Consider the following 23,831-nt stretch of genomic DNA (forward strand, 5'->3'; position numbering starts at 1 on the left):
GAAAGACACAGTTTCTGTTGGTCTACAGAGAGACAACACGGTAGCAGCCTTGTAAGTACAAAGCTATTGTTTTGGGGAAATAAACATAAGGTTGATTACACAGTTAGAAAGTTACTTGACTGAAAAGACTTGTGGAAAAGCTGCTTGTGTTTATTTGGTGCTGGAAATGCAATAAATCTGCTTGACGTCAATGTTAAACCTGAAATACTATGAGGACTCCTGTATAAACAACTCTCATAGGGGCTGGCTACCCCAAGAGACAGAAAAAATCAGGCTGATGTCAGTATAACACCCACAAGGGGTGACAGCACTCACCCTGACAATGACGGAGAAGAGGGAGCGGCACCCAGGGGCCAGGTTGACGTAGGGGTCCAGCAAGAACTCGTGGATGTGGGGATGAGGGAAGAGGGACAGTTTGGACAACACTGAAGTAACCTGCAAATTCACATCATAGGGCTGCAGGAAAATAAAACACACATAAAAATTATCCATACGCAAAAAATATAAGATTTTATTTTACATTCTTGACAGACTCAAACCTGGACCCATCAAGAAAGACATGCTAGCTTGTTAATGATTGATTTTAAAATGTGCAGCATACAGGACAGTTATCCCCATATTTGCTTTGTTATTGAGTGAGTCAGTACCCTGAAATAAGTGTGCAGGATAATCCCAATATTTGATGTGTGATTGTTACAGGTAAGCAACGATGAGCATGAAAGCACCAGAGGAGGCACTTTTAAAAACAAGTCCATATAGCAACTTCCATATGTCTTTATTTTTTTTTATTTTTTTTTCCACAGATCATCTAACAAACTAAAGACAATTATATATAAAAAAAAAAAAACACCTAGCCTTGAGTTTTCTCTAAAGTCACCATGTGAGTTTTCATATATGTTTACAAATCAAGGACCTAATTATAAATCATGGGAAAAATCATGACAAATGCATTTATTACAGGTACTACAGGTATAACGCTGTCAACCCTGCCCTCAAGGAGCTTACAATCTAAGGTAACTCACATTCATACACATACTAGGGCCAATTTAGACAGGAGCCAATTAACCTACCAGCATCCCCTCAGTGTGGGAGGAAAAAAGAGCACCTGGAGGAAACCCATTCAGGCACAACGATTTTAAATCCAGTATAAGTGATTTATTCCGCAATCATCTATATTTTGTCTACATTGAAAAGCAGCCCAGCAAAATCTTTATAGCTCATTCTGACAACGTATAAAGATTTTTTTTAGAATGGTCTTGTACAGTACAAGAAACTTTTATATACCCGAACCCAATGACACTCCCCCTCTCCAGCATTCTTGGCACTCCTGCCAACATTAAATTTGGCTGATATCTGAGTTGAGAGGGAGTGATGACCTCACCCCTCTGTCATGAATTAATGCTTGAGCCTAGTGGCCATTCAGACACAGGAAGAAGTGACATATTACGCTATATCTGGAATTCTGCCCCAGCTGAGGCAGAGAAAGGATCAGAAAGAAATTTCTGCACAGGTGAGCATCAGTGACTTTGAGGTGGCCCCCTTACACAGACACTGTCACTTTACCTTATATAGGCAGGGACAGTGTCTCTTTAACAAACAGTACTTATTCTTTATGTTTACTAATCCCTACATATTGATTAAAAAGTCAGTTGCAAAAGACACCAGGCTTGCTGCTAAACAGGCATTTCAGACACAGAATCCCCACCTTGGAAGCAGTCTTCTCTTCCTGCAGCACGTGCCCAGATCAACACTAGCAGGAACCCATGCCCTCCTGTCATAGCCAAATGCTTGGCCATTCTGATTGTTAATGTTTCAACACTTTCTGACTGCACCAAAGATTTCCTGCAAGTTCCTGCCTCTTGCATATTCTTATTGGCTAATGGGGCTGCCTATCACAGTGATGAACCAATAGGAAAGTTAAGGAGCAGTGCTTAGAAGTACTATCCGAAAGTGTTGAGGTGTTGCGTAGCAGAATTGGCTGGGATTCAGCAGTGAGAAGAAGGATTGGGAAGCTGCTGTATGTATTGTGCCCCTCAATGTCCCTGCAATTCATACCTGCAGCACTGTGTTTTACTTTAGTAACAGTCTTTTTAAAGCAGAATTAGACTCAAAATTTAGGTCCACTTTAAACAGTCAGGTGGGGTACCAAAAGGTGCATACTTTGGAGCACTGCAGGCAGGGTCTTAGTGTTGCACTGGACGGGTAACTTTTATGGCCATTGTATTATACTAATCCGGTCTGTCAAAATCAGATTAAACTTTTCAGTACTTTTACAGTGGGTTGGGATTGTACCTGGTCTAGTATCCTGCCCATTCTGTCAAACAAGACTTTCAGGAAATGTCCCTCGAAGAATGGAGCCTCTAAATTGCACTTCTCAATGGCCTTTGCTAAACCAGGCCAATCCCAGCGCAGGCATATTGCACAGTAATCCCGGAACTAAACAAAAAAATAATGGAAAATGTCATCACACTGCTGTTGATGGGTTAATATAGAGATGGAGATATTGGTGGCTGCAGGATAAGGAGAGGAGTCCTGACCTACCTGTCTGTGTGCGTCCCTGAGGTAAGTGTCATAGCCGGTGCCCTCCACATGGTAAGAGGACTTGGCTTCATCAGGGACCAGACAGAGAAAGCTGCAGGACACAAAGAGGAAATTTTATGGTGTAATTCAACCTGTAAACTACTAATTAAATACATTAGCGAAAAAGCAGCCATTTGAGGAAACCAAGAACCAAACTACCCATTCACCTTAAAGCCCTACCTCAACTCAGCCTATCCTCCCTACCCCTAAAGGAAATTGTGACTCAACGTTAACACTGGGCCAGACAGCACTGTCACATGGGAAGGCTGTGTGTAATAGGTCAAATGAAAAATTCTTAGGAGTCCAAAGTATTTATTGCTCAACTGGTTACAACAAGCAGGGCAAAATACCAGCACGTTTCAGGGCTGGGTGAAATGGCAGATTGTTAAATGGACTCAAAAGTACTAAGCAGACTGATATTCAGGCAGAGGATGCTATAAACAGTAGTCAGTACTAGTGCTCAATCATAAACATACTGTGTGTATCCTTCCAGAAGAGCTCCCCTATGGGCCTCCTTGTCTAACATTCCCTTCTCCTACACTGAAATTTTTTTCTTTCAGAAACAGATCTCATACAATGTCCTTGTTTCAATGCACATACAGAAATAGAGTCCACTAACAGGGCAGAGCACCAGACTTTATTTAAACCAGCACATTACATGGGAAAATTAACCTTAATACCTCTTGTGCTAAAATGCTTAGTCATAAAGCTCATGGTTATGCATTGTGGTGTAAAGCTGCTTTCACACTTCTCCATAGCAAAAAAAAACATTTTTGGCACGTTACCGATGCATTTTGCACCTGTGAAAAAAAGGACATGACGCCAAAAAAGCAACCGCAGTGTTTTCCATTCATTTCTATTTGTGTTGCTTCACTGCACCAAACATGCAGCATGCAGGACTTTTAAAAGCGCAAATGACCCACAACTAACAGGTGTGAAGAGTTCTATAGGATTTAAAGGTCATGCATTTTTCTTCCGCTTTTGGTAATGCAAAAATGGAAGAAAAACTGATCAGTGTGAAAGGGCCCTAAAACACAGCTCAGCAAGTTGGAGAGCTGGTGAACAGGAGGGAGTGTGGTGGCTGGCCAATCCACTAGTGGCAGTGGCATTATTTGCCATTTATTGCCATTATTTGCCAATTATTTCCTTCTAGTGTGGCAGGGGGAGTGATCTGGGTGATGTTGGAGGACTCACCTATTGACAATCTTGTGTACCTCTGTCTTCCCATCATTCTTCTGGTGGTCGGGGGTGACAGGAGGTGAGGAGCTCAGCCACTCCTTGGACAGTGTATTTTCAGGGGACATGTCGGTAAAAATTGGGTCTTCTTCCAAATCTCTGCAACCATGAAGAAAGATACAATAAATTCCACTTCAAAAGAAGAGAAATACTTTATGTTTTTGGGTATGGGGGACATGTAACTCTTTCCTATCTCTACCACATCACAGCACTGGATGCCTCAGTGACCAATAGCCAGGCCCAAGCCCTGTCACATGGGGCAGAGAGAGAGTTTGCTGCCCTTTGAATGCTCTGAACAGTGGGGTTGCTTTACTAAAACTGGAGTGCGCAAAATCTTGTGTAGTTCTGCATAGGAACCAATCAGCTTCCAGGTTTTTTTTTTTTTTTTTGGTCAAAGCTTAACCACCTCTTAAGGACCAGCTGCTGCAGTTGTACTGCCGCAATGTGCCTGCTTCCTGTGAATCGCTGTCATTGTACGCCAGCTCATACATGGCAATTTGTGGGCGTGCGCTGGCCAGCCAATCAGCGGGTAGGGCAGACTCAATGTCCATCGGCCACCCGCGATCATGCCCCGCAGTGACAGAACAGGGATTTGCCTGTGTAAACAAGGCAAATCTCCGTTCTGACAGGGGAGATCACACAGATACTGTCTTTCTGCTATGCAGGAAGACGTATCTGTGTATTTTCCTAGTCACACAGCCCCCCATACAGTTAGTAAACACACTGAGGGAACACATTTAACCCCTTAATCGCCCCTAGTGTTAACCCCTTCCCTGCCAGTGTCATTAGTACAATAACAGCGCACATTTTTAGCACTGATTACTGTAATGTCACTGGTTCCCAAAAAAGTCAGGTGTCAGATCTGTCCGCCGCAATCCCGCTAAAAATCACTGATCGCCACCATTACTAGTAAAAATAAAAATGCCATAAATCTATCCTCTATTTTGTAGACGCTATAACTTTTGTGCAAACCAATCAATATACGCTTATTGTGATTTTTGTCTATCAAAAATAAGTGGAAGAATACATATTAGCCTAAACTGATGAAGAAATTTGTTTTTTTTTTTACATTTTTTGGGGGGATATTTATTATAGCAAAAAATGTTTTGTTTTCAATTTTTTTTTGCTTATAGCACAAAAAATAAAAACCGCAGAGGTGATCAAATACCACCAAAAGAAAGCTCTATTGGTGGTAATAAAAAAGGACATCAATTTTGTTTGGGCAAGTCGTCGCACGACCCCGCAATTGTCAGTTAAAGCGACGCAGTACCGTATCACAAAAAATGGCCTGGTCATTAAGGGGGGAAAATCTTCCGGTCCTTAAGTAGTTAATTGAACAAGCTAAAGTTAGAAGCTGACTGGCTACCCTGCACAGCTGCACCAGATTTTGCACACTTTAGTTTTTGGTAAATCAACCCCAGTGTGACTTGAAATTTACATAGGGTTTCTCTAAGGCATACAAAGTGAAAGGGGTGTGATGGCAAGGTGAGCATTAACTAATGTGGGCACCAGCATTTAAGTATAAAGATCATTTAACAGAAAAATAAAATAAAATGTATAGCTTTTATCCTCAGACCCCACAGAGGACCACTGAAGCTATACCATGATCTGACAGTGACATACACAGCTCCAGCGATCTGCCCATTCTCCACGATGTCTTTATCTTCTGGACAGGGCGGTTTGTACCCTGTATAGTTTCTTTCTTCCAGATTCCGAAGGACCAGGTTATAGAGGATGTGCTCACTGGGTTTCTGTAGAAGGTGCTCAAACAGTCGAAGTGTCATAATACTGATCTGCAGGGAAGAGAGATACTGGGGTGAAATTTACTAAAAAATATAATACAACAAAAATGGTGCTGTGTGCAACCACAGATAAAGATTGAGAAGTCACCAGCACTCCCAGGATACCTTTGCATGATTATTATAAGTCATAAAAGGTAAATTTACCTTTATTTCCAAGAAATATTTCTTGACAATATTTGTACCCCAATCCACTGTCTTTTAGGTGGAGCTGCATGGTTTACAGAACATATTATTCTGTTTTCTATTCTTTTATGCTAAAAAAGCTTTGTCTTTGAAATGGAAAATAGGTAGATCCTCCCACCATCCAATTCTGGATAGATTTTTTATAAATAAGGCTTTGCCTCTATATAAAGTGACGTTCCTAGAGGCTGTCTGAATAAATTCAAAAAAATGTGGTCAGTATGGATGTCAACAATGTCCATTACCATAGAGCAGTGGTTCTCAACTCCGGTCCTCAGGACCCACTAACAGACCAGATTTTAAGTATTACCTTGAGGAGCTGCAGACTAGAATACTGCAATCACTGAGCAGCAAATTATATCACCTGTGATGTATTTCAGATATCTTGCAAACTTGGCCTGTTAGTGGGTCCTGAGGGATGGAGATGAGAACCACTGCCATAGAGTGAAATATTCAATGTGCATTTACAGCTAATTGTATTATGAGCGGGCTTTCATACCATGTGTTATAATGGTCTTTTTGCTCCGTATCCACTGGAGTTTATACTTGTGCAGTACTGCCTTCATACTGAGTATTCAGATTGCTAATATGTGCATACGATATCTTATGATTTTTCACCAGTTTATGTTCCATCCCCTTTTTTTTCTTTGCTGGAGCTAGAAGGTGCACTACATGTTCTGGTTACAATAGAAGTCCTGGACATTGATTCACAAAATGTTACTTAACACAATGTACTGTGACTTGAGGATTTATTATCTTCATTTACCATATGTATTTGCTTGTTTTGTATAACTAAGAAAATGTTAAAAAAAATGACCCCTTAAAAAAAAATAATAATAATAATAAAACTGATCTACTATACAAGACCATCAGCATCTAACATGGAAACCGATCACCCAGGAAAGGAAGGATCACTCTCACCTCATCAGAGATATGGTTGCAGTGTTCTATCAGACGATGGCGGAGTGGAATTTTTTGGATCCCGCTCAGTGTCTCAGGATCTCGATCCTCACCCAGCAGAAAATAGACAATCTGTTCCAGAAGGGCATCAGATGTGACCTGCCGCACTATCCTGTGCAGGAGCGACGTGGCTGTAAGAATACCAATCTCTGACCTGGAGGAGAAGGATGGCGATAACAGGCTTTGATTAATCACTGTATAGAGAGCCAAAAGAAAATTAACTGAAAATAAAAGTCAGTACTCACGTGTGCATCAATTGAGGCTCCATCACACCAACCAAGAATCTCTCCCGCACAGACTTGGCCATTGTGGCAGCTGCCATCTTAAAGGAGACAAAGGAGAAATTCCTTGAAACGTGACATATTAACATCACAAGTAGTATTAAAGCATATTGAAAACACAACAACAAACTGTAACAGCCTTACTTTCAGGTTTTGATAACTCAAGCATATAAAACCTCATCCTCCTGTTTAGGCTTTGTTTTCCTGGATTTGTTTGAAAATATTTCCTAAAAGTCAGCATTATTCCTCCCACTTACTGCTTTCCTAGTCTGCCGGCCTATACATGGCTGTCGTGTACAAATTCTTGACAAAAAGCTGCAAATCTAAAGCAGGCCATACATGGTCGAATTTCGAACGAATTTTCTTTTCAAAATCAGAAAGTTCGTTTTTTTTTTTGATCCGATGATGCCACCATTGATTTTCGAAATTCGGCCGACCAAGCCTTCAATTTCACCTCATGTTGCTACAGAAAAGAATTTTCGTGGCTGGGAAGCTTCTTTTCTCTCCGTAAATTTTCTTTTCTTATTACATTTCTTGCACTATTCTCCCATCATTGATTAGAAAATCGTTTGTTTTTCAAAAAATTTCCAACATGTCCGATTCCTCAAATTTGCTTGCTGCACGAAAATTGGCCATTGCTGCAGCCCACTAATAGTGCGAAATTCATACGAAAATTTTTTGATACGATTTTCGAAAGAAAGTTCTTTCGAAATTCGAACCGTGTATGGCCGGCATTAGAAGATGCACACATGACTCCCGTTCACAGCACCTCAATAAATGTATTTATTTATGTGTGTGACTGTATTGTTTGTATCAGAGTCAGTGAAAAGACCAACTCTGACTGGTTGCTGAGGGCTTCTTTGCTGAGTAAGGCTGGAGATAGGGAACGGTTCCCAATGCATACGATAGAATAAAGTCTTCTCTCACCCTCTGAGCTTCTTTAATGAGCTGGTCACAATAGTCGAACCAGGACAAGAAGGAGATGAGCGCTCTCTTCCCTGGAAAGGCTGAAGCATCTTCCTTAACATTATGAATCTAGGCTGGGGAGGGGAGAGAAGAGAATGGTCAGTGTACACAATATTTAAAGTAGAACTATAGGCAAAACTTTTTTTTTTTCCATTTTAAATAGAATAGGTTATAGGGTTATAACCCCTATCAGATTTTTTTCCACCATCGGTGCAGAGATTTTGCTTCTCTTCCTGTCCCATAGCCAAAATGGAAGTGAAAGGAAATCCCTGCAGAGGAAGAGAATTCCCTGGGGACCCCCAGGTCACCAAAACTAGTGTCCCCATTGGAAGACTCCCCCACTATTACTTTTTTGGAGACGACACAAAATTTGTGATTTTCTTTTACGTTCACTTTCTTTTTTTTTTTTTTTTTTTAATTTTTTATTTATCAAAGAAAACAGGTCCACAGGGACCGATACATCGGTATTTAACATTGTAACAATACAGTATGAGCATTGACATAGGTCTTATATTGTAGATTTTCTCCCACTTATTTTAGAAACCTCTTGTGTTATGGTGCCGTGTGAGATTGACATATTTCAGAGGTTATAACTGTGTAAGATCTCTTAAAGTGATGTAGAACAAGGTTGCTCTTTATTGTCTTCGGGTCATGGTATTGTCATGGTGTGCTCGTCCAATGGCGTTAGTAATGTGGGGTCTGTTGATGGTTCCTCTGTGTGCCCCGTTCCCTTCCTTGTTTTTATTTTCTATAGATCAGTAGAGCTAAGATAGGAGAGAGAGTGTATAGAAGAAAGAAGAGAAAAGAGAAAAGTGGAGGGGGGGGGGGGGGCGGGGGGGTTGGGGAGGGAGGAGTCTGCGAGCAAGGGGACTTCACAGTGTCCCGTGAAATTTACTTTCCAATCTATCACTTAGCTGCCTATAAGTTTCAGGTATGGGCTAGATATCTGTTTCTTCTCTCTGGAGGGCCTGTCCTGCTGAGTATTTAAATATGTTCCACAGCTGCCAAGTTTTGGAGTATGTCTCACCTCTGTTCTGACTTGTGAGGATCAGATCTTCCAATGTGCTAATTTCGTCTACCTTTTTAAGCCAGGTGGCGATAGAGGGCGGCTCGGGGGATTTCCATTTGAGGGGGATGCAAATTTTAGCCGCATCTAGTAGGTGTCGAACAATTGATTTTTTGTATACCCGAGCAGGTGTATCGGTGGCGTGGTGGAGGAAGTACGCCGGTTCATCGGGGACATTACGATCAGTGAATTTCTGTATTATCTCCCGGACCCTTCCCCAGAAAGGCCTTATACGTGGACATGACCAGAATATATGTATTAGTGTGCCTGTGCTCTGCTGACATCTCCAGCATAGTTTCGATGTCTCGGGAAAAATTTTTTGTAATATTGCCGGTGTTCTGTACCATCTCATAAAGATTTTGTAATTGGTTTCTTGGAATCTGGTGCATATGGATGATTTATGGGTGAAGTGAAGTATGTGTGTTCTTTTTTGTGGGGTGAGGTGGCAGTTCAGGTCCGTTTCCCATTTGTCAAAACTGGGGTGTTGGTAGTCTTCAGGAGGTGTGATGATAATGTTATAGGTCAGAGACAACGTGTGCGGTAACACACCGCTTTCCATACAAATTTCTTCAAAGGTAGTGTGGGGAGGGTCAGTTACAGTTGGGGGGGTCAAACTGCTAAGGAAGTGTGCGAGCTGGCTTGCCCTCAGGAAGTCCAGTCGGTGTATACCATTCGGGTCTGATAGTTCGGCCAGCGTTGCCCACCTTCCACCATTGCTGTAATGGGAAGCTTGGTACATCCCTGAGTTTCTGAGTGTGCGGAATGTAGGATCTATTATACCTGGAGTGAATTGTGGGTTGCCTAATATAGGTCGCAATAATGAATTTTTAGTAGAGAGAGATGTTTGTGATATTAGGCGTGTACAGATGCTCGTTGTGGGTCCAATTAACGGGTGAGATCGTATTCGTGTAGGGAGTGTGGAGCCGTTCCATGGGGCTCTATTCAGTGGGATGTCAGATTGTGATTGTTCTATTTGGGGCCAAAGTTTTGTTTCCTGGTGCCTGCACCAGTCGACTAGTCTACTCAGGTGTACTGCTTGGTAGTATGTTTTAATCTCTGGCATGGCCATACCGCCGTGTTGTTTTTGTAGTGAAAGTGTCTTTCTCGGGAGGCGTGGCTTTTTCCCAGCCCATAAAAAGGTTGTAAATAGTGAATGTGCCTGTCTGAAATAGTTTGCGGGTATGTGAATAGGTAAAGCTTGTAGTAGATACAAGAATTTAGGCAGCACCATCATTTTTAGTATATTGCAGCGTCCAAACCACGAGTGTAGGCCATTTTTCCAGCTGTGGAGCAGCGTTTGGACATTTTTTAATAAGGGTGGAAAGTTGAGTTTGAAAATCTGGGAGAGTTTTGGAGGGATATAAGTGCCTAGGTACTTCAGGGCTTTGTCTGTCCATTTGAAATGGAAGGTATGTTGAAAGTGTGCGAGTTGGGTTTGTGGAATCCCTATTCCCATGGCTTCGGATTTGTTAAAATTTATTCTTAGGTTGGAAAGATGTCCGTAGATCTCGAACTCTTTCATTAAGTTTGGGAGGGAAATGGCTGGGTTAGTGATGGAGAACATCAAATCATCTGCATATGCAGACACTTTATGTTGGGTGTCCCGTAGTGTAATCCCCTTGATATCTGGGTTTAGTCTCACGTGGCATAGGAAGGGTTCTAGTGATATAGCAAATAGCAAGGGTGATAGTGGGCACCCCTGTCTGGTTCCATTTGATATTGGGAAAGAATCTGAGACAACACCATTAGCCCTGACTCTGGCTGATGGATTTGAGTACGCTGCAGATATCCAATTGAACAGCTTTTCTCCCACTCCGATCTTTTACGTTCACTTTCAATGATAATAGTAAACAGGACAAGTAGAGGGGGTGAATCTGTTTACAGTGGAGCTCCAGCCTCCCTCAAAAAAATTAAAGGTAAGCAGCTACAAATACTGTAGCTGCTGACTTTTAGCATAAGGACACTTGCCTGTCCAGGGATCCAGCGATGTTCTCACCCGAGCCGATTGTTTAATCGGCTTTTGGTGTAGGCGCAGCCATCTGAAGTAAGGGAAGTCCGAAGTTTCCTTACTTCATAGCCGGTTTCCTACTGTGCATGCGTGAGTCACGCTGCCCCTTGTAAATGGCTCTGTAGTCTTCTGGGATCTGTGATGTGTCCTAGAAGACTGTGGGGGGGGGGGGAGCAAAATTCCTGCTCAGCCCGCCGCAGCGATCTGAGCCAGAAGTAGGAGCGGGTACCTGTCAAAACCAGGGTGCAAATAGGCAGAATGTCCCTTCTTGGGTGAAGCTCCACTTTAACGAGTGCGCAGACAGCAATCTGAACCGAGAGGTGTTCTAATCTATCTCCATTTTATCCAAAACTAAAAAACTTTTTGCCTTTAGTTATACTTTAAACCTGTTGCAGAAACAGCCAACCATCAACTGATGATCACTGCAGCCAGCATAGACCAGCACCATCCACAACTGACATACCCAGCAGGAAACATATCCACAGTGCTTCCTGCAACAGGTGAATCTGTGTTCCAATGGGACCGACATTCTAATTTCTGGCTCCATTAGCTCACACCACTTCCTTCCCCACCCCAATTATCAGTGTAAGCATGGAGTCAGTTTGTTGTGCTGCAGTGCTCATGTGCTAATAAAGAACATGCTGATAGGAGAAATCAGAGTGAGAGAGAAATCTGCTCATCAGCCTGCTACTTCTCCTGTACTGTCCAATCACATTGCACTCACATGTATAAAACCAAGTATATAGGACAATCTGAGCTTAAGGGGAATGTCACCAAAACATGTCACCAGTGACTGTTGCCACTGATAGACAAAGGGGCAGTGTGGAGCCTTCTGACAACCTCCACCATGAGAATAGCCAACAAAAGTTCATGAGAGGTGACTTAAGCCTCAGGCCCAGGATCCTTACCCTGCCTGTTCTTAGCACTGATGACCATGAGCGGCTGCATCAAGAGTCAGAACCGTCTGCCTATATGCCCTATGTAGAAGGTTTTATACACTTTTTTTTATCTGGATGTTTCAACACTATGCTGGTGCACTGTTCTCTCTTCTTTTGTATTTTATCGCAAAAAGAGCTAGACTGCAAGGTGAAGTGGTGTAAATCTTTTGAAGCTGATGGACCCGTGTGAACATTCTTTTCACAAGGTCACTAACAATTAAGTGATCAGTGAGAATCATTTGGAGCTACAATACAATTAGAGATCAGTTTGTTGAACACATTGTTGCAGTTTTCTTTCTGCGGCGTGTGCAGCTTAGATCCAGACGTTTCTTATCAATATATATATATATATATATATATATATATATATAATATTGGAGAGAGGGAGTGCCAAGATCCAAGGCCAGGGTTTTTGCTGTGCCAGGCAATGGCTCTTCCTATTCAGCCATCTGAAGCTCTTGCATAGATTGTTGTGCCTAATCTCTTGGTCAGTCTTCAATATCGAATGTCTTGCTAAACTCTGAACTAATGAAGTCATACCTCTGCATGTCTCATGTGCCAAATTACTGTGCTTATGCGAGTATCTTGTTCTTTGTTGCTAGTGGTACACTGCATTTTTATTTATGGCTATATAATTCCTGAACTTTGGCTGCTGATTTACTGATTACTTTTCATCGTTCTACATGTCAAATCCGGCTAATCTCTGGCTAATGACTTTGGCTTGATCTCTGAATGTGCTTCTGCCTTGCCCACATACAGCTACCTCTACTTGTGTATTGAACCTGGCTCTTTATAACCAAGAATTTGTCTGTTGCTTCAGCTACTTGACTCAGAGGCTGATCCCACATCGTGACAGAATGATCTACCAAAGTATAGAGGCATGGCTTACATAGGGATTTTAGATTGTAAACTCTAACGAACAGGGCTATTTCCTCCAGTATTGAATTTGTATTTTAACTGTTCTATCAGCCCTCATGTTGTAAAGCACTGCGCACATTATTGGCGCTATATAAATGCTTTATAATAATAATAATAATAATATAATAATTTCAGGGGAGGGGCTAGAAATTTAAGACTCCGCAAGAAACTGGGTATCAATAAAGATTGACCAAGAGATCAAGCAATGAACTATCCAGATCTTCAGGTGGCTTAGTAGGAAGAGCCACAGCAAGACACAGTAGAAACCCTGGTTTCAGATCCTGACAGGGAGGTTCCCATAAAAAAAGATAGGGAAAAGGAGGAAAATGGAGATAGAGGAAAGTAAAAAAAAACAACAATCTGCCTCTGTGCCCACAATAAAATAATAGTAGAGAAAAGCACATCTTTACCCCCAGTTAATCCCCTCCACAGTCTCAATATCCAGAGGGTCGATAGACTGAGGCAGAGCACGGTATAAGGAGGTCAGCCGGTTGGTGAGCAGCTCACATAAACTGGTGTTCTGTGTAAGGCACTGGGCGGCAGCCGCTTCCGGCAGGCTCACCAACAACATGAGGCCCTCGCAGGCTTTCACCGCAATCCGGCCGTCCTGGGGGATGAGAGCGCACAGCATATAAAACACCATGTTCTCCGAGGCTCTGGAAATACTCTCAGTGGGTTTTATCACTCACCGGGCTCTTGGTCAGGTTGAGTAAGGAATTCACCAGGTTATAGTCCTGCTGTACATGTTTGGCTGATACTCCGCTTTCAGCCACGTCATCTGTAGAGCTAACACTGGCAGGGGCTGCTGGTACATTCTGAATCCCATCTGCCTCTGCTCCAACACTGGGGTCGAGTGGAGGAGACTGCCCTGTGTCATTAGCAGGTACTTCCACAATGCCACCCCCAACAAGTCCTCCGAGGCTGTTTGAAGATCCAACTGTTGGAAGGGGCTTCACCTTATTCTGAAAAACATTCAGAATACAATAAACAGATGTTAGGAGCGCCTACTACAAACGTTCATCGTACTTGGTAGTTCCTTTGTCTCGCCTCCCCTCTGATTACCCCACCCCAACTTCTGCTTACTGCCCCCCACCTCACCCCTGCTAAACCCCCCCCAAACATTTTTCTCAAAAACCAATTATTTGTTCAAAGTTGGTAATCTGCACTTTTTACCCATTGGTATTAATTATATAAACTTTACGATTACATGCATCATATTATGTGAGCTAATTATATGTTATATAACTAAACTAACAAAACTTAAAAACTATATATACTTAATGAAGACAAATTTAGAAGTTTTTACCAGATAAGACACCATTTTTAATTAATATCATTAACTGTACATGAACTGTCATTTTTTTTATCTTGTTGACTTCTACATTCAAAAGTATAACTAAAAGCAAGATTATTTTATTAGCTTTGGATAGAGTGGAGATGGATTAGAACACTTATTAGGTTTTTATTGCTGTCTATGTGTCCATTAGGGAGATTCATCCTCTCTATTTGTCCCGTTTACCATTATCATTAAATCTGAAAGTTAAAGAAAATCCCACATTTTGGGGAAATCTTTCAATGGTGACCTGAGGGGCCCCAAGGAATTCCCAGGGATTTCCTCTTACTCCCTGTTTTGGCTATGGGACAGGAAGCGAAGGGAAATCTTTCCAATGGGACACTGATGGTACAAAAAGAAAAAACATAATGACAGTGGTTATAACCCTCCTTTACTCTATCCAAAATGGGAAAAAAGTATTGCCTATAGCTCTACTTTAAGACGTGGTAGACCCTTCCCCTGAAACAAGCTGGTTTTATGTGATGAACTGAAATCCCATCTCTGGGCAAATATTAACCCTTCTCCCAGGTCAGAAACACTGATGGTGAAGGAGAGCGGAAGCAGCTACATGTCCACTGGCTGAACTCCAGCTATCTTAATGCATTGAGATGTACAGCGCAGCGCATAGCATACAGGAAAAATGTCCTGATCCTGTCACGTTTGAGTAAATGTCATATCCTGGAGAGGTCCAACAAGCTGCAAGGCCGTGGCTGAAATTGCAGTGATGTTGTCACACCCTCCCCTTGGACTACAATCCTATCTGGTCATGCTGATGTTTTCTATAATGTCCATGAGTTGTCAGCCTATAGAAAAATTTGACACTGCTTGGCAGTACTTCCAGCAACTTCCTTCCTCCCAGGCTTACTTGGGCCTTAGAAGCAAAGAAAGCTGAAGAGAAAAACACATGGTGGAACCTAAGAGAACATGCCATAAGTCAATGTTGCCCTAAGGTAAAAAAACAGGGCCAGAGCTCTCGCATGACTGTTAGAATGGAATAGAAAAGCATAGGGGGTTATGTAACACGTCATGTTTCTGCTGAGATATTACTGTATGGACCTTATGCACCCTACAATGACATAACGTTGTTAATGAACCATTTAGTGCACTTTAGACAGTTCATAGTTCAACAAATATTAGAAATAATGGTACAGGTGACACTGGAACTGACCTCCAGGAAGAAGTTGACCAGATATGGGTCTTGTTTTAGTTTGGCGCACACAATACACAAGAACTGGATCTCTTCGTTCTCTGTTGGATTGGCCAACACCTCTCCGCACAGACGGATCAGCTTCTACAGAGAGAAAATACACCTGATGTCAAAGTCTAAATGGTCCGATATAACAGTAAAATTAAGATGCTAACAAACAGGTAAAAGCTATCTGTACTCCATAGTGGAATATGTCTGAGCTACCGAAATGTATATGTGTATGACTGTGGTGGGTAAGTGCAAGCTCCTCTGGTGTAGAGATGTTGCGACTCCCTGTGTTCTTTGTACAGAACTGTGGCATATGCCAGAGCTATAAAAATGTATAACAGTGTGTGACTGTGATAGGACATTAAAGTGTAAGCTCCTCTGGTGCAAAGACTGATGTGAATGGCTCATGATTCTCTGTACAGCACTGCAGAATATGTCAGAGCTATATAATTGTATTATAAGAATTATAAAAAGGATTGCCTGTATAGGGGCACTAGAGTGTAAGTTCCTCTGGTTCAAAGGCTTATGCAACTAGATCAGCGTTCTTTGTGCAGCATCGTAGAATATGTTAGAGCTATAAAAATGTATAACAGTGTGTAACTGTGGTGGGACATTTGAGTGTAAGCGCCTCTAGTGCAGAGACTAATCTAAATAGCTAAGGATTCTCTGTACAGCACTGCGGAATAATGTCAGAACTATATAAATGTATTATAATCATTATAAAAATGTTTGCCTGTGGTAGGGCATTAGAGTGCAAGCTCCTCTGGTGTAGACTGCTGTTGCGCAATCTTCTCTGTACAGCACCATGGAATATGTCAGAACTATATATAAAAGAATAATAATAATAGTGTGCAATTGTGGTAGGGTATAAGCTCCTCTGGTTCAAAGACTGATGTAACTGGTTCAGCGTTCTCTGCACAGCATGGTGGAATATGTTAGAGCTATATAAATGTATAATAATAATAATAGCGTGTTGACTGTGGTGTGGACATTGGAGTGTAAGCTCCTCTGGTGCAAACTGATGTGACAGGCTCTGTGGTGTCGAGTACACTGATAAACACAAGGTGTTGGAGTTGCTGGATGTACCTGTACTGGTCGGTGGACATTAATATGCGGCAGCAAAGGTTGTTTAATCCTCCCGAGGAGCTTAGTGTAGAACATTAGGACTTGCTGTTTCATGCCCGGTGGACACTGGCAGAAAAAAAAGCGGCACGTTACACAAAACAAAAACATACAACGTACGATATGAGAATTCTTATCTTTGATTCTGCATTGTTTTATTTTCTGCTTACTCTGTACAATGAAAGGAAATCTCCACTGTTATTGCTTAACTTTCAGGAAATGAAATCTGTGTTTTTTAAAACTGATTCAAACAGTTCCAGGCAACACAAGCCTCTCTTTCTCTAAGCGCAAAGAAATTTTTGTTCTCCGATAACAATCTGACAGACCGTATAATAATGATTGCAGACCTTCCTGTCACAATAAAGAGGATTTCTGCATCTGTGCTGATAAGTCATTCAACTAGCAGTATAATCTTTACTTACACTTTACAAATAAATATTCTTCTAAAACTATCTGAAATAGCAAAATAATGATATGCTGCAAACTTTTCTGCTGCTCAAAGGGATTTGATGACTGAATTGAAAGTATAAAGGAGATGTGAGAGGATTTCCCCGGCAGGCAGATTCTGTGTGGTTGGATTGGGCAACATTCTCATGTCTACAGGAAACTTGCAGACACCCTGGTGCTCTGTCAGAATAGCGAACCCGCCAGATTATCTAATGGAAGTGACTTTCTGTCAGCTGCGCATGCATTGTGAGCGTATATAAATAAATAAATAAATATAGTATATTGACATCTGTGATGCCGTTTGGATGTTTAAAGGTTTAGCGCAGAGCAGTGCAGGGTGTACCAACACGGCCTCCGCCACCTTCCTACTGCTGGTATCCAGCTTCTTTCAAAATGTAAGATCAAAACAGCATCACGCATGTCAATATACTGTATTTATATACGCTCACTTTATTGCTAAAATTACTCCGAAATTCAAGATGTAGCTGGGTGTAGTAAGATGTCCGCTGCTGCCTTCTTCTGACTGCAGGTGTTTTGTCAGATTAGCAAACCTGGTAGCAGTGGAATGCATGCGCAGCTGACAGAACATCACTTCCGTTAGCTAATCTGACAGGTTCACTATTCGGACAGATGTTGGGAAATACCCAGGACATGTTAGACAACCATATCCAGTCATTACTCCTTTACAAATTGCGGGTGTTTACAAGCTCTTACCTCCCACTTTACAGGAAATTCTCATTTGACCCAAATATTCACATTATGACTAAAGCTGGACCTTCAGGATTGTACTAAACATTATATTGTAAAGTGCTGCGTAAACTGTTGGCGCTATATAAATCCTGTATAATAATAATAAAACATCCAACTGTCCTCTGATACCTGTCCTTAGCCTAACCTGACCGTCATGTTAATTTTTCCTATTAACAGTGCAGACAGGACTGAACTCTGTCCTAAAAACTGAACAGGAAGAGCAATTGGGAATGGAATTGGCCAGGACAGGAATAGTGGAGTGGCTATTGATGGATTTTAAAGCCATTATCCTTACTTTAGCTTCAACACCAAGGGCCGGTTCACACTGCTGCCATGCGGGAACCCTGCGAATCCACTGCGGGTTCCCGCATCGCATGTCTCCCGGCAGCAGTTCATACTGCCCTATGCAAAGTGCTGGGAGTGTCAGTTAAAAGTTAATGACACCCCCAAATCAGTTTGCAGATCGCAGCGCGATCTGCAAACTCGGACAGGAATCGGATCGCATGGGTGTGAACACCCATGTGATCAGATTCTGCTGCAGACCAAAAAACGGGTCCTGTGCGAGTTTGACACAAATTCAGCCATACTATCTGTATGGCTAAAATCGCATCACACAGAGATTGCATGCGATTTGCACTGCAGTGCGGTATGAATCCCATCTGATCTCAGACATCCCACCAGTGGGAACCGGCCCTTAAAGCTTAACGGATAAGTTCACCTTTGGGAACATGTTACATGTTCCACCTGTTTTTAGGTTGAAACTCGTAACATGTTCCCAATGCTGCAGCCACTGCCCAATCCTTCCCGTACTAGCTGTCACTTTTTAAAATCAGTGCGGCCTGTGTGGGGCTCCGCCCACATGGCCACGTCATTCATTCACACAGCTCTATATATGAATGAACTACAATCCCCGACATCCTTTGCAGTTGTCGGCTTGTAGTTCTCAATGCACTACAACTATGCTGGGGTAGTTCATGGATTTCTTCCTGTCAGATTTTATCTGCGTGCCCATATGGGATGTAAACACACAGATACACTGACTGATCTCAAGGAGACCTGCATGGCATCAACGATCTGCTGTCTGGGGCAATGTTTTACAGGCTCCAAAAAAAAAAATGCAATTTTTTTTTTTTACCTGCATAAAAATGTGCATTTTTTTTTTTTTTTTAGAAAAAGTGAACTTATCCTTTAATCTGCTTATATTTGGCCTTTCTGCTTTCCTCCTCAAGAACATGCCAACACAATTTTAAAGTAAAAGACCACTTTAGCAAATAGTGCACTTAGAGGTTTCCAGGTCTCACATTCCTATCTTTCCAATGCTTTTTTCTTTCTTCCTTTATGGTCAGTCAAATTTTATAGAGATGGATATTTTCAAACTGCGGGAAAAACTGTTGCTGAGTATGTTCTATTTTTTTAAATGTCAGCATATTGGACAATACAATATATTGTTACGTACTTATTTTTGGATGACTGTGCATCTTTAGTTTACACATTCTAACATCTGAAAGCTTTCCTTAATTGCGTAAAGTTTAAATTTATGGAATATAATTCTAAGCCTGGTACACACAGTTTTTTTTCCGGTGAGCCCAGCGATCTACCCGGATCTACCCTGCTGAGCTGTTGTGTTTAGACGGTGGGATGCCCCCCCTCCCGGCCAGAACACTCCGATCAGAACTCTCAGCCGTTGGTATACACACGGCCGAATGTCGGACGTTTGTTTTTGTTTTTTTAGGGTTTTCATTCCTTTACAGCTGCTTAAACATTTACACAACACATTCAGAAACGTACAATGAAAACAGTGAAAAATATCTTTGGTTTGTTTTGTACTAAAGGCACTTTGGCTTTTTATACAAATAATCTAATACATTTGGCAGCCTGTATGGGCTTATTTCCACCAAGCCAACCCGCTGTGATGTCTTTGGGGGATCTTTTAACATGAACAATTACATGCAACAGTTGTACAAAATTGCCACCCAATCAGGTTACACTGGGGAAAGAAATAAAAACACATGCAATTAGGCCCCCGATTGAACACGTTGAGGGGAATTTATCAAAACCCGAGTGGCTAGACTCTGGAGCAGCCGTGCATGGCAGCCAATCAGATTCTATCTTTCATTTTTGAACCTTAACTGAACTAGATGAAGCCAGAAGCCAATTGGTCGCCACACGCAGCTGCCCCAAATACCATCTGCTCCAGTTACAATAACTTTCCCCTACTGATATAGCTTGAAAGTCAGACAATTTTTATTGAACTAACTGATGTCGCCTGGCATTTGGTCCATGTGCACGGGGCTTAACAAAAACACTGAAAAAAAAAAAAAAGAGAGCACTTGTTCTTTTTGCCCCATTGTGCTGACCTTACCTAACCTCCCCCCTCCCTCTAAAGATGCATAGCTACCTCAATCTAACTGGTTTTGGTTACCATCTTTGCCACGCCCGAGTATTACAGGCCCCTAGACTTCTATCAGGTTGTGTCCTGAGGCGAGGGACAAAAGAAGACAACCCCATAGAGGTCAATTGGGCTATAAAGTTCAGGTGTGGCCAGGATGTAAACAAACCCTAGAGGCTGCAAGCATTGGATTGTGGGAGTATGCATCAACGGTGGGGGAAGGTGGGTTCAGTTAGGTCAGGGCAAAGGAGCCAAACTGATAAGTGCACTTATCCTTTAAAAATAAAACCTATTTTCATTACATACCTTATTTTAGACCCAGTGATATCATCACTGGGTCTTTGTGCTTCTCAAATGTCATGGCTGATGGGAGGGGCCAGCAGAGTGCTGTACATAGCTCCATGTACAGTACACCCCTTAAGAGCAATCAATCCTGATGCAAATAGGAGTTATGCAAATATAAAAATGTTGTGATGTGTGGATGTCAGTCTCTAAAGCCCCTTTCACACTGGGGCGGGGGCAGCGTCGGCGGTAAAGCGCCGCTATTGTTAGCGGCGCTTTACTGTCGGTATTCGGCTGCTAGCGGGAGCGGTTTTACCCCCCCGCCAGCGGCCGAGAAAGGGTTCAAAACCACCACAAAGCACCTCTGCAGAGGCGCTTTGCCGGCGGTATAGCCCGCTGTCCTATTGATTTCAATGGGCAGGAGCGGTGAAGGAGCGGTGTCTACACCGCTCCGAAGATGCTGCTAGCAGGACTTTTTTTCCCGTTCTGCTAGCGCACCGCTCCAGTGTGAAAGCCCTCGGGGCTTTCACACTGGAGAGACAGCAACGGCTGTTTCGGGTCGGTTTGCAGGCGCTATTTTTAGCGCAATAGCGCTTGAAAACTTCCCCAGTGTGAAAGGGGCCTAAGAGTGGGTGTTCCTAGATAGGCTGTATTTGCATAAAGACCACCATGAGTAACCCCCACATGTGATGCTGGGCCTCCATGATTGAAAGAACTGAAATCAAATGAATGAGACGGACATGCTGGGGAGTAAAAAGCTATACGATGCAGGACATCCTCCAGCCAGGAAATGAGGCGGACTCTATCTGACTTGCTGCAGCTTCTAATGCACATGGTGAGAAGCTCACAGTTTGCAGTGAAATCAAAGTAAGCAATTTCAGTCTAGGAGAGAAGCCTGTACAACTCTTCAAGACTGAAGGGAAGGCTGGAGATCAAACAAACCCTGAAAGCCTGAAGAAGGGTCAAAAACTTTGTTCACTCATTTCCTGTCTGATGAGAAGCAGAGAGAGAAAATCCCCAGTGGGGACAGAGAGAAAATAAAGCTAAAAGGGGTTTTGGTCTTCCCCTCGGTGTGTCTGTAGTGAGTTACTTGCAATAGCCTGCATCACACCAGGGCGCAGCAAACCAAAGTCATACTGCAGTTCGTTGTCAGCAGGTCACCAAAGGGAACCTGTGCTGCACATTTTCTGTTATCTCACAAAAATAAGCTGTATATCTATAGGTCTGCTATGCATAGAGCAGACTGCATGGGTAGAATATTCTGAATCAAACTCACGTCAGCTTTCCCCAGCGTGTAGAGGGTCTCCAGGACTTTGTGATGTAATAAATACTCCATGCATGGCCCGGTCTCCCCTGATTCCCGCTCATTCTCCTCCTGCACCAGAATGTCCAGCATTTGCTCCAGGTGAGAGGGGATGTTGGTGTCCGTCACCGGGGCCTTGTCATCTGTGTCACAAAACAAAGAGTCTCAGAACATAACATCTGCTACATTAATAGTCCTACCTGCACTTACAGCAGTTGTGCGGGGTGTCTAAATATACCTGTGCAGGCCAATATAAACCAAACTCTAACCCAGTGGACTCTATGGGGTTGATTTACTTGCAAATAGACTATGCACTTTGCAAGTGCAGCTGCTTCAGACATAGGTAATCAAGGTAAAGTTTCACTTTGCAAAGAATACCCAATCACAGGCAAGTAAAAAAATAAATAAAATAGCAATATTGCTTGCACATGTTTGGATAGTGGATGTCAGCAAAACTTTTCCTAATTTACTAAGCTCCTTGCAGAGTGCACAGTCTTTTTATCTTTAGTAAATCCACCCCTATGTTTATCCCTCTTGGGTCAACCACCCACCCCAGCCCTCTCCCCTTCTCTGCTTGTATTGAGGGCTGTGGCTGTTACTTAGCTATGCCAAAACGGAGCATTGAAGAGGGAGGGCAGAAAGCAGCAATTTTACTTTAAAGAAAAGGGTATGAAAGGCATTTCCTAGAAAAAAATCATAACATGCAGGTGTGATATAGAACATTTGGGCCAGACCAGGCCTTGCTCATCTGCCCTTCCTTATCTACTCCAAAGGCTGCTGTGCATGGGGCTTACAGTAAGCTAATAACAGCAGATTCAGATACCTATTTAATCTGTATATATAAATACATTTCATGATTTTAATAACATAAATGTATTGGAGGTGTTTCTTTCTCAGCTAAATTCAATTGTTTGGTTGGGGTTCAGCTTTTTAGTGGATCTGTCAATCAACAGATTGATAGCATTAGTAAATGGATAGGAAAGTATATCATATATTAGGGCCAGTTCACATCATAGAAACGCAGTCCGGATGCGTTCCAGGTGCTTTTCTGCATGCGCGTTTTTGAAGCATTCCGGTGCATTTTTGATGCGTATTAGATGCAGTCCAGTGCTTTTTACCCCCCCTCTTTTCTTAACCTTAAATAAAGGATAAGTGTGTTGCAGTGCGTTTTTGGTGCATTTAGGTGCATTCTTGATGCGTTTTACAGCGTTCCAGTACAGTCCAGTGCAGGAAAAATGCAGCATGTTCTACTTTTTTTTTTCTGGAACTGGAAAGTACTGAAACTGCAAGCACTGGTGTGAACTATGCAATTGAAAACCATATACCCTACTTTCCATGCATTTTTGATGCATAAAAAAAATGCACTGGACTGCATGTGGTGTGAACTGGCACTTTTTTTTTTTTTAACATTTCTTTAATTACTTCCTGTCTTTCCAGGCCTAGGCAAATGATGCCATACATCCCAGGAGTAGGGGAGCTAAAGGCAGGTGGATGCCAGGAAGTAAATTCTACAATAATCATTTGCCCTTACTCAAGATAGCCAAGGCCAGAAATGCTAGGGGGGTGTTTTGCAAAGTGATTTCTCAACAAAATAAAACAGAGACATGGATGGGGGGGCATTTGCTTTGAATATTAACCACTTGCACCCCCTTCCTGCCAGGCCAATTTTCATCTTTCAATTGCGCTGACATGCAATGCTGAACCCAAACAAAATTATAATTTTTTTTTTTTTTTTTGACACAGATAGAGCTTTATTTTACTGGTATTTCATCCCCACTGGGCTTATTTTTTGCTAAACATATGAAAAAAAAAAAAAAATTGTAAAAAAAAAAAAGTTCTTAGTTTCTGTTATAAAATAAGTAATTTTTCTTCTTCACTGATGTGCGCTGATGAGGCTGAACCGATAGGCACTGGTGGGCATTGTTGGGGCTGCACTGATTATCGGGACACTGCTGATCAGTGCTCTGATTATCAGTGTGGATGTGCCGGTTATCAGCTCTCCTCACACGCTGTCAGTGTGAGGAGAGGCATGCCGATAACCAGCAAATACTGCATACACTGTTATCAGCTGTAAA

General features: G+C 42.2%; 2 protein-coding genes across 2 annotated transcripts in view; one reads left to right on the top strand and one right to left on the bottom strand.

The window, feature by feature from the left end:
- Positions 1–23,831, top strand: part of LOC141105753 (uncharacterized) — a 93,167-nt gene that overhangs the window by 44,064 nt on the left and 25,272 nt on the right. The gene's annotated exons all lie outside the window — the stretch shown is intronic.
- LOC141105418 (FHF complex subunit HOOK interacting protein 2A-like) overlaps positions 1–23,831 on the bottom strand; it is a 40,068-nt gene that overhangs the window by 4,000 nt on the left and 12,237 nt on the right. Inside the window, exons 3-16 of the mRNA XM_073595281.1 lie at positions 21,730–21,899; positions 16,550–16,654; positions 15,437–15,559; positions 13,625–13,897; positions 13,346–13,542; positions 11,068–11,110; positions 7,967–8,074; positions 7,004–7,080; positions 6,720–6,912; positions 5,440–5,609; positions 3,775–3,915; positions 2,542–2,632; positions 2,293–2,436; positions 316–456 (exon numbers count right to left, since the gene is read on the bottom strand). Coding sequence (XP_073451382.1) covers positions 316–456; positions 2,293–2,436; positions 2,542–2,632; positions 3,775–3,915; positions 5,440–5,609; positions 6,720–6,912; positions 7,004–7,080; positions 7,967–8,074; positions 11,068–11,110; positions 13,346–13,542; positions 13,625–13,897; positions 15,437–15,559; positions 16,550–16,654; positions 21,730–21,899 — 1,976 coding nt within the window. The remainder of the gene's footprint in view (positions 1–315; positions 457–2,292; positions 2,437–2,541; positions 2,633–3,774; positions 3,916–5,439; positions 5,610–6,719; positions 6,913–7,003; positions 7,081–7,966; positions 8,075–11,067; positions 11,111–13,345; positions 13,543–13,624; positions 13,898–15,436; positions 15,560–16,549; positions 16,655–21,729; positions 21,900–23,831) is intronic.

Source organism: Aquarana catesbeiana, linkage group LG08 (genome assembly GCF_042186555.1).
Source record: "Aquarana catesbeiana isolate 2022-GZ linkage group LG08, ASM4218655v1, whole genome shotgun sequence".
Taxonomy (NCBI): Eukaryota; Metazoa; Chordata; class Amphibia; order Anura; family Ranidae; genus Aquarana; species Aquarana catesbeiana.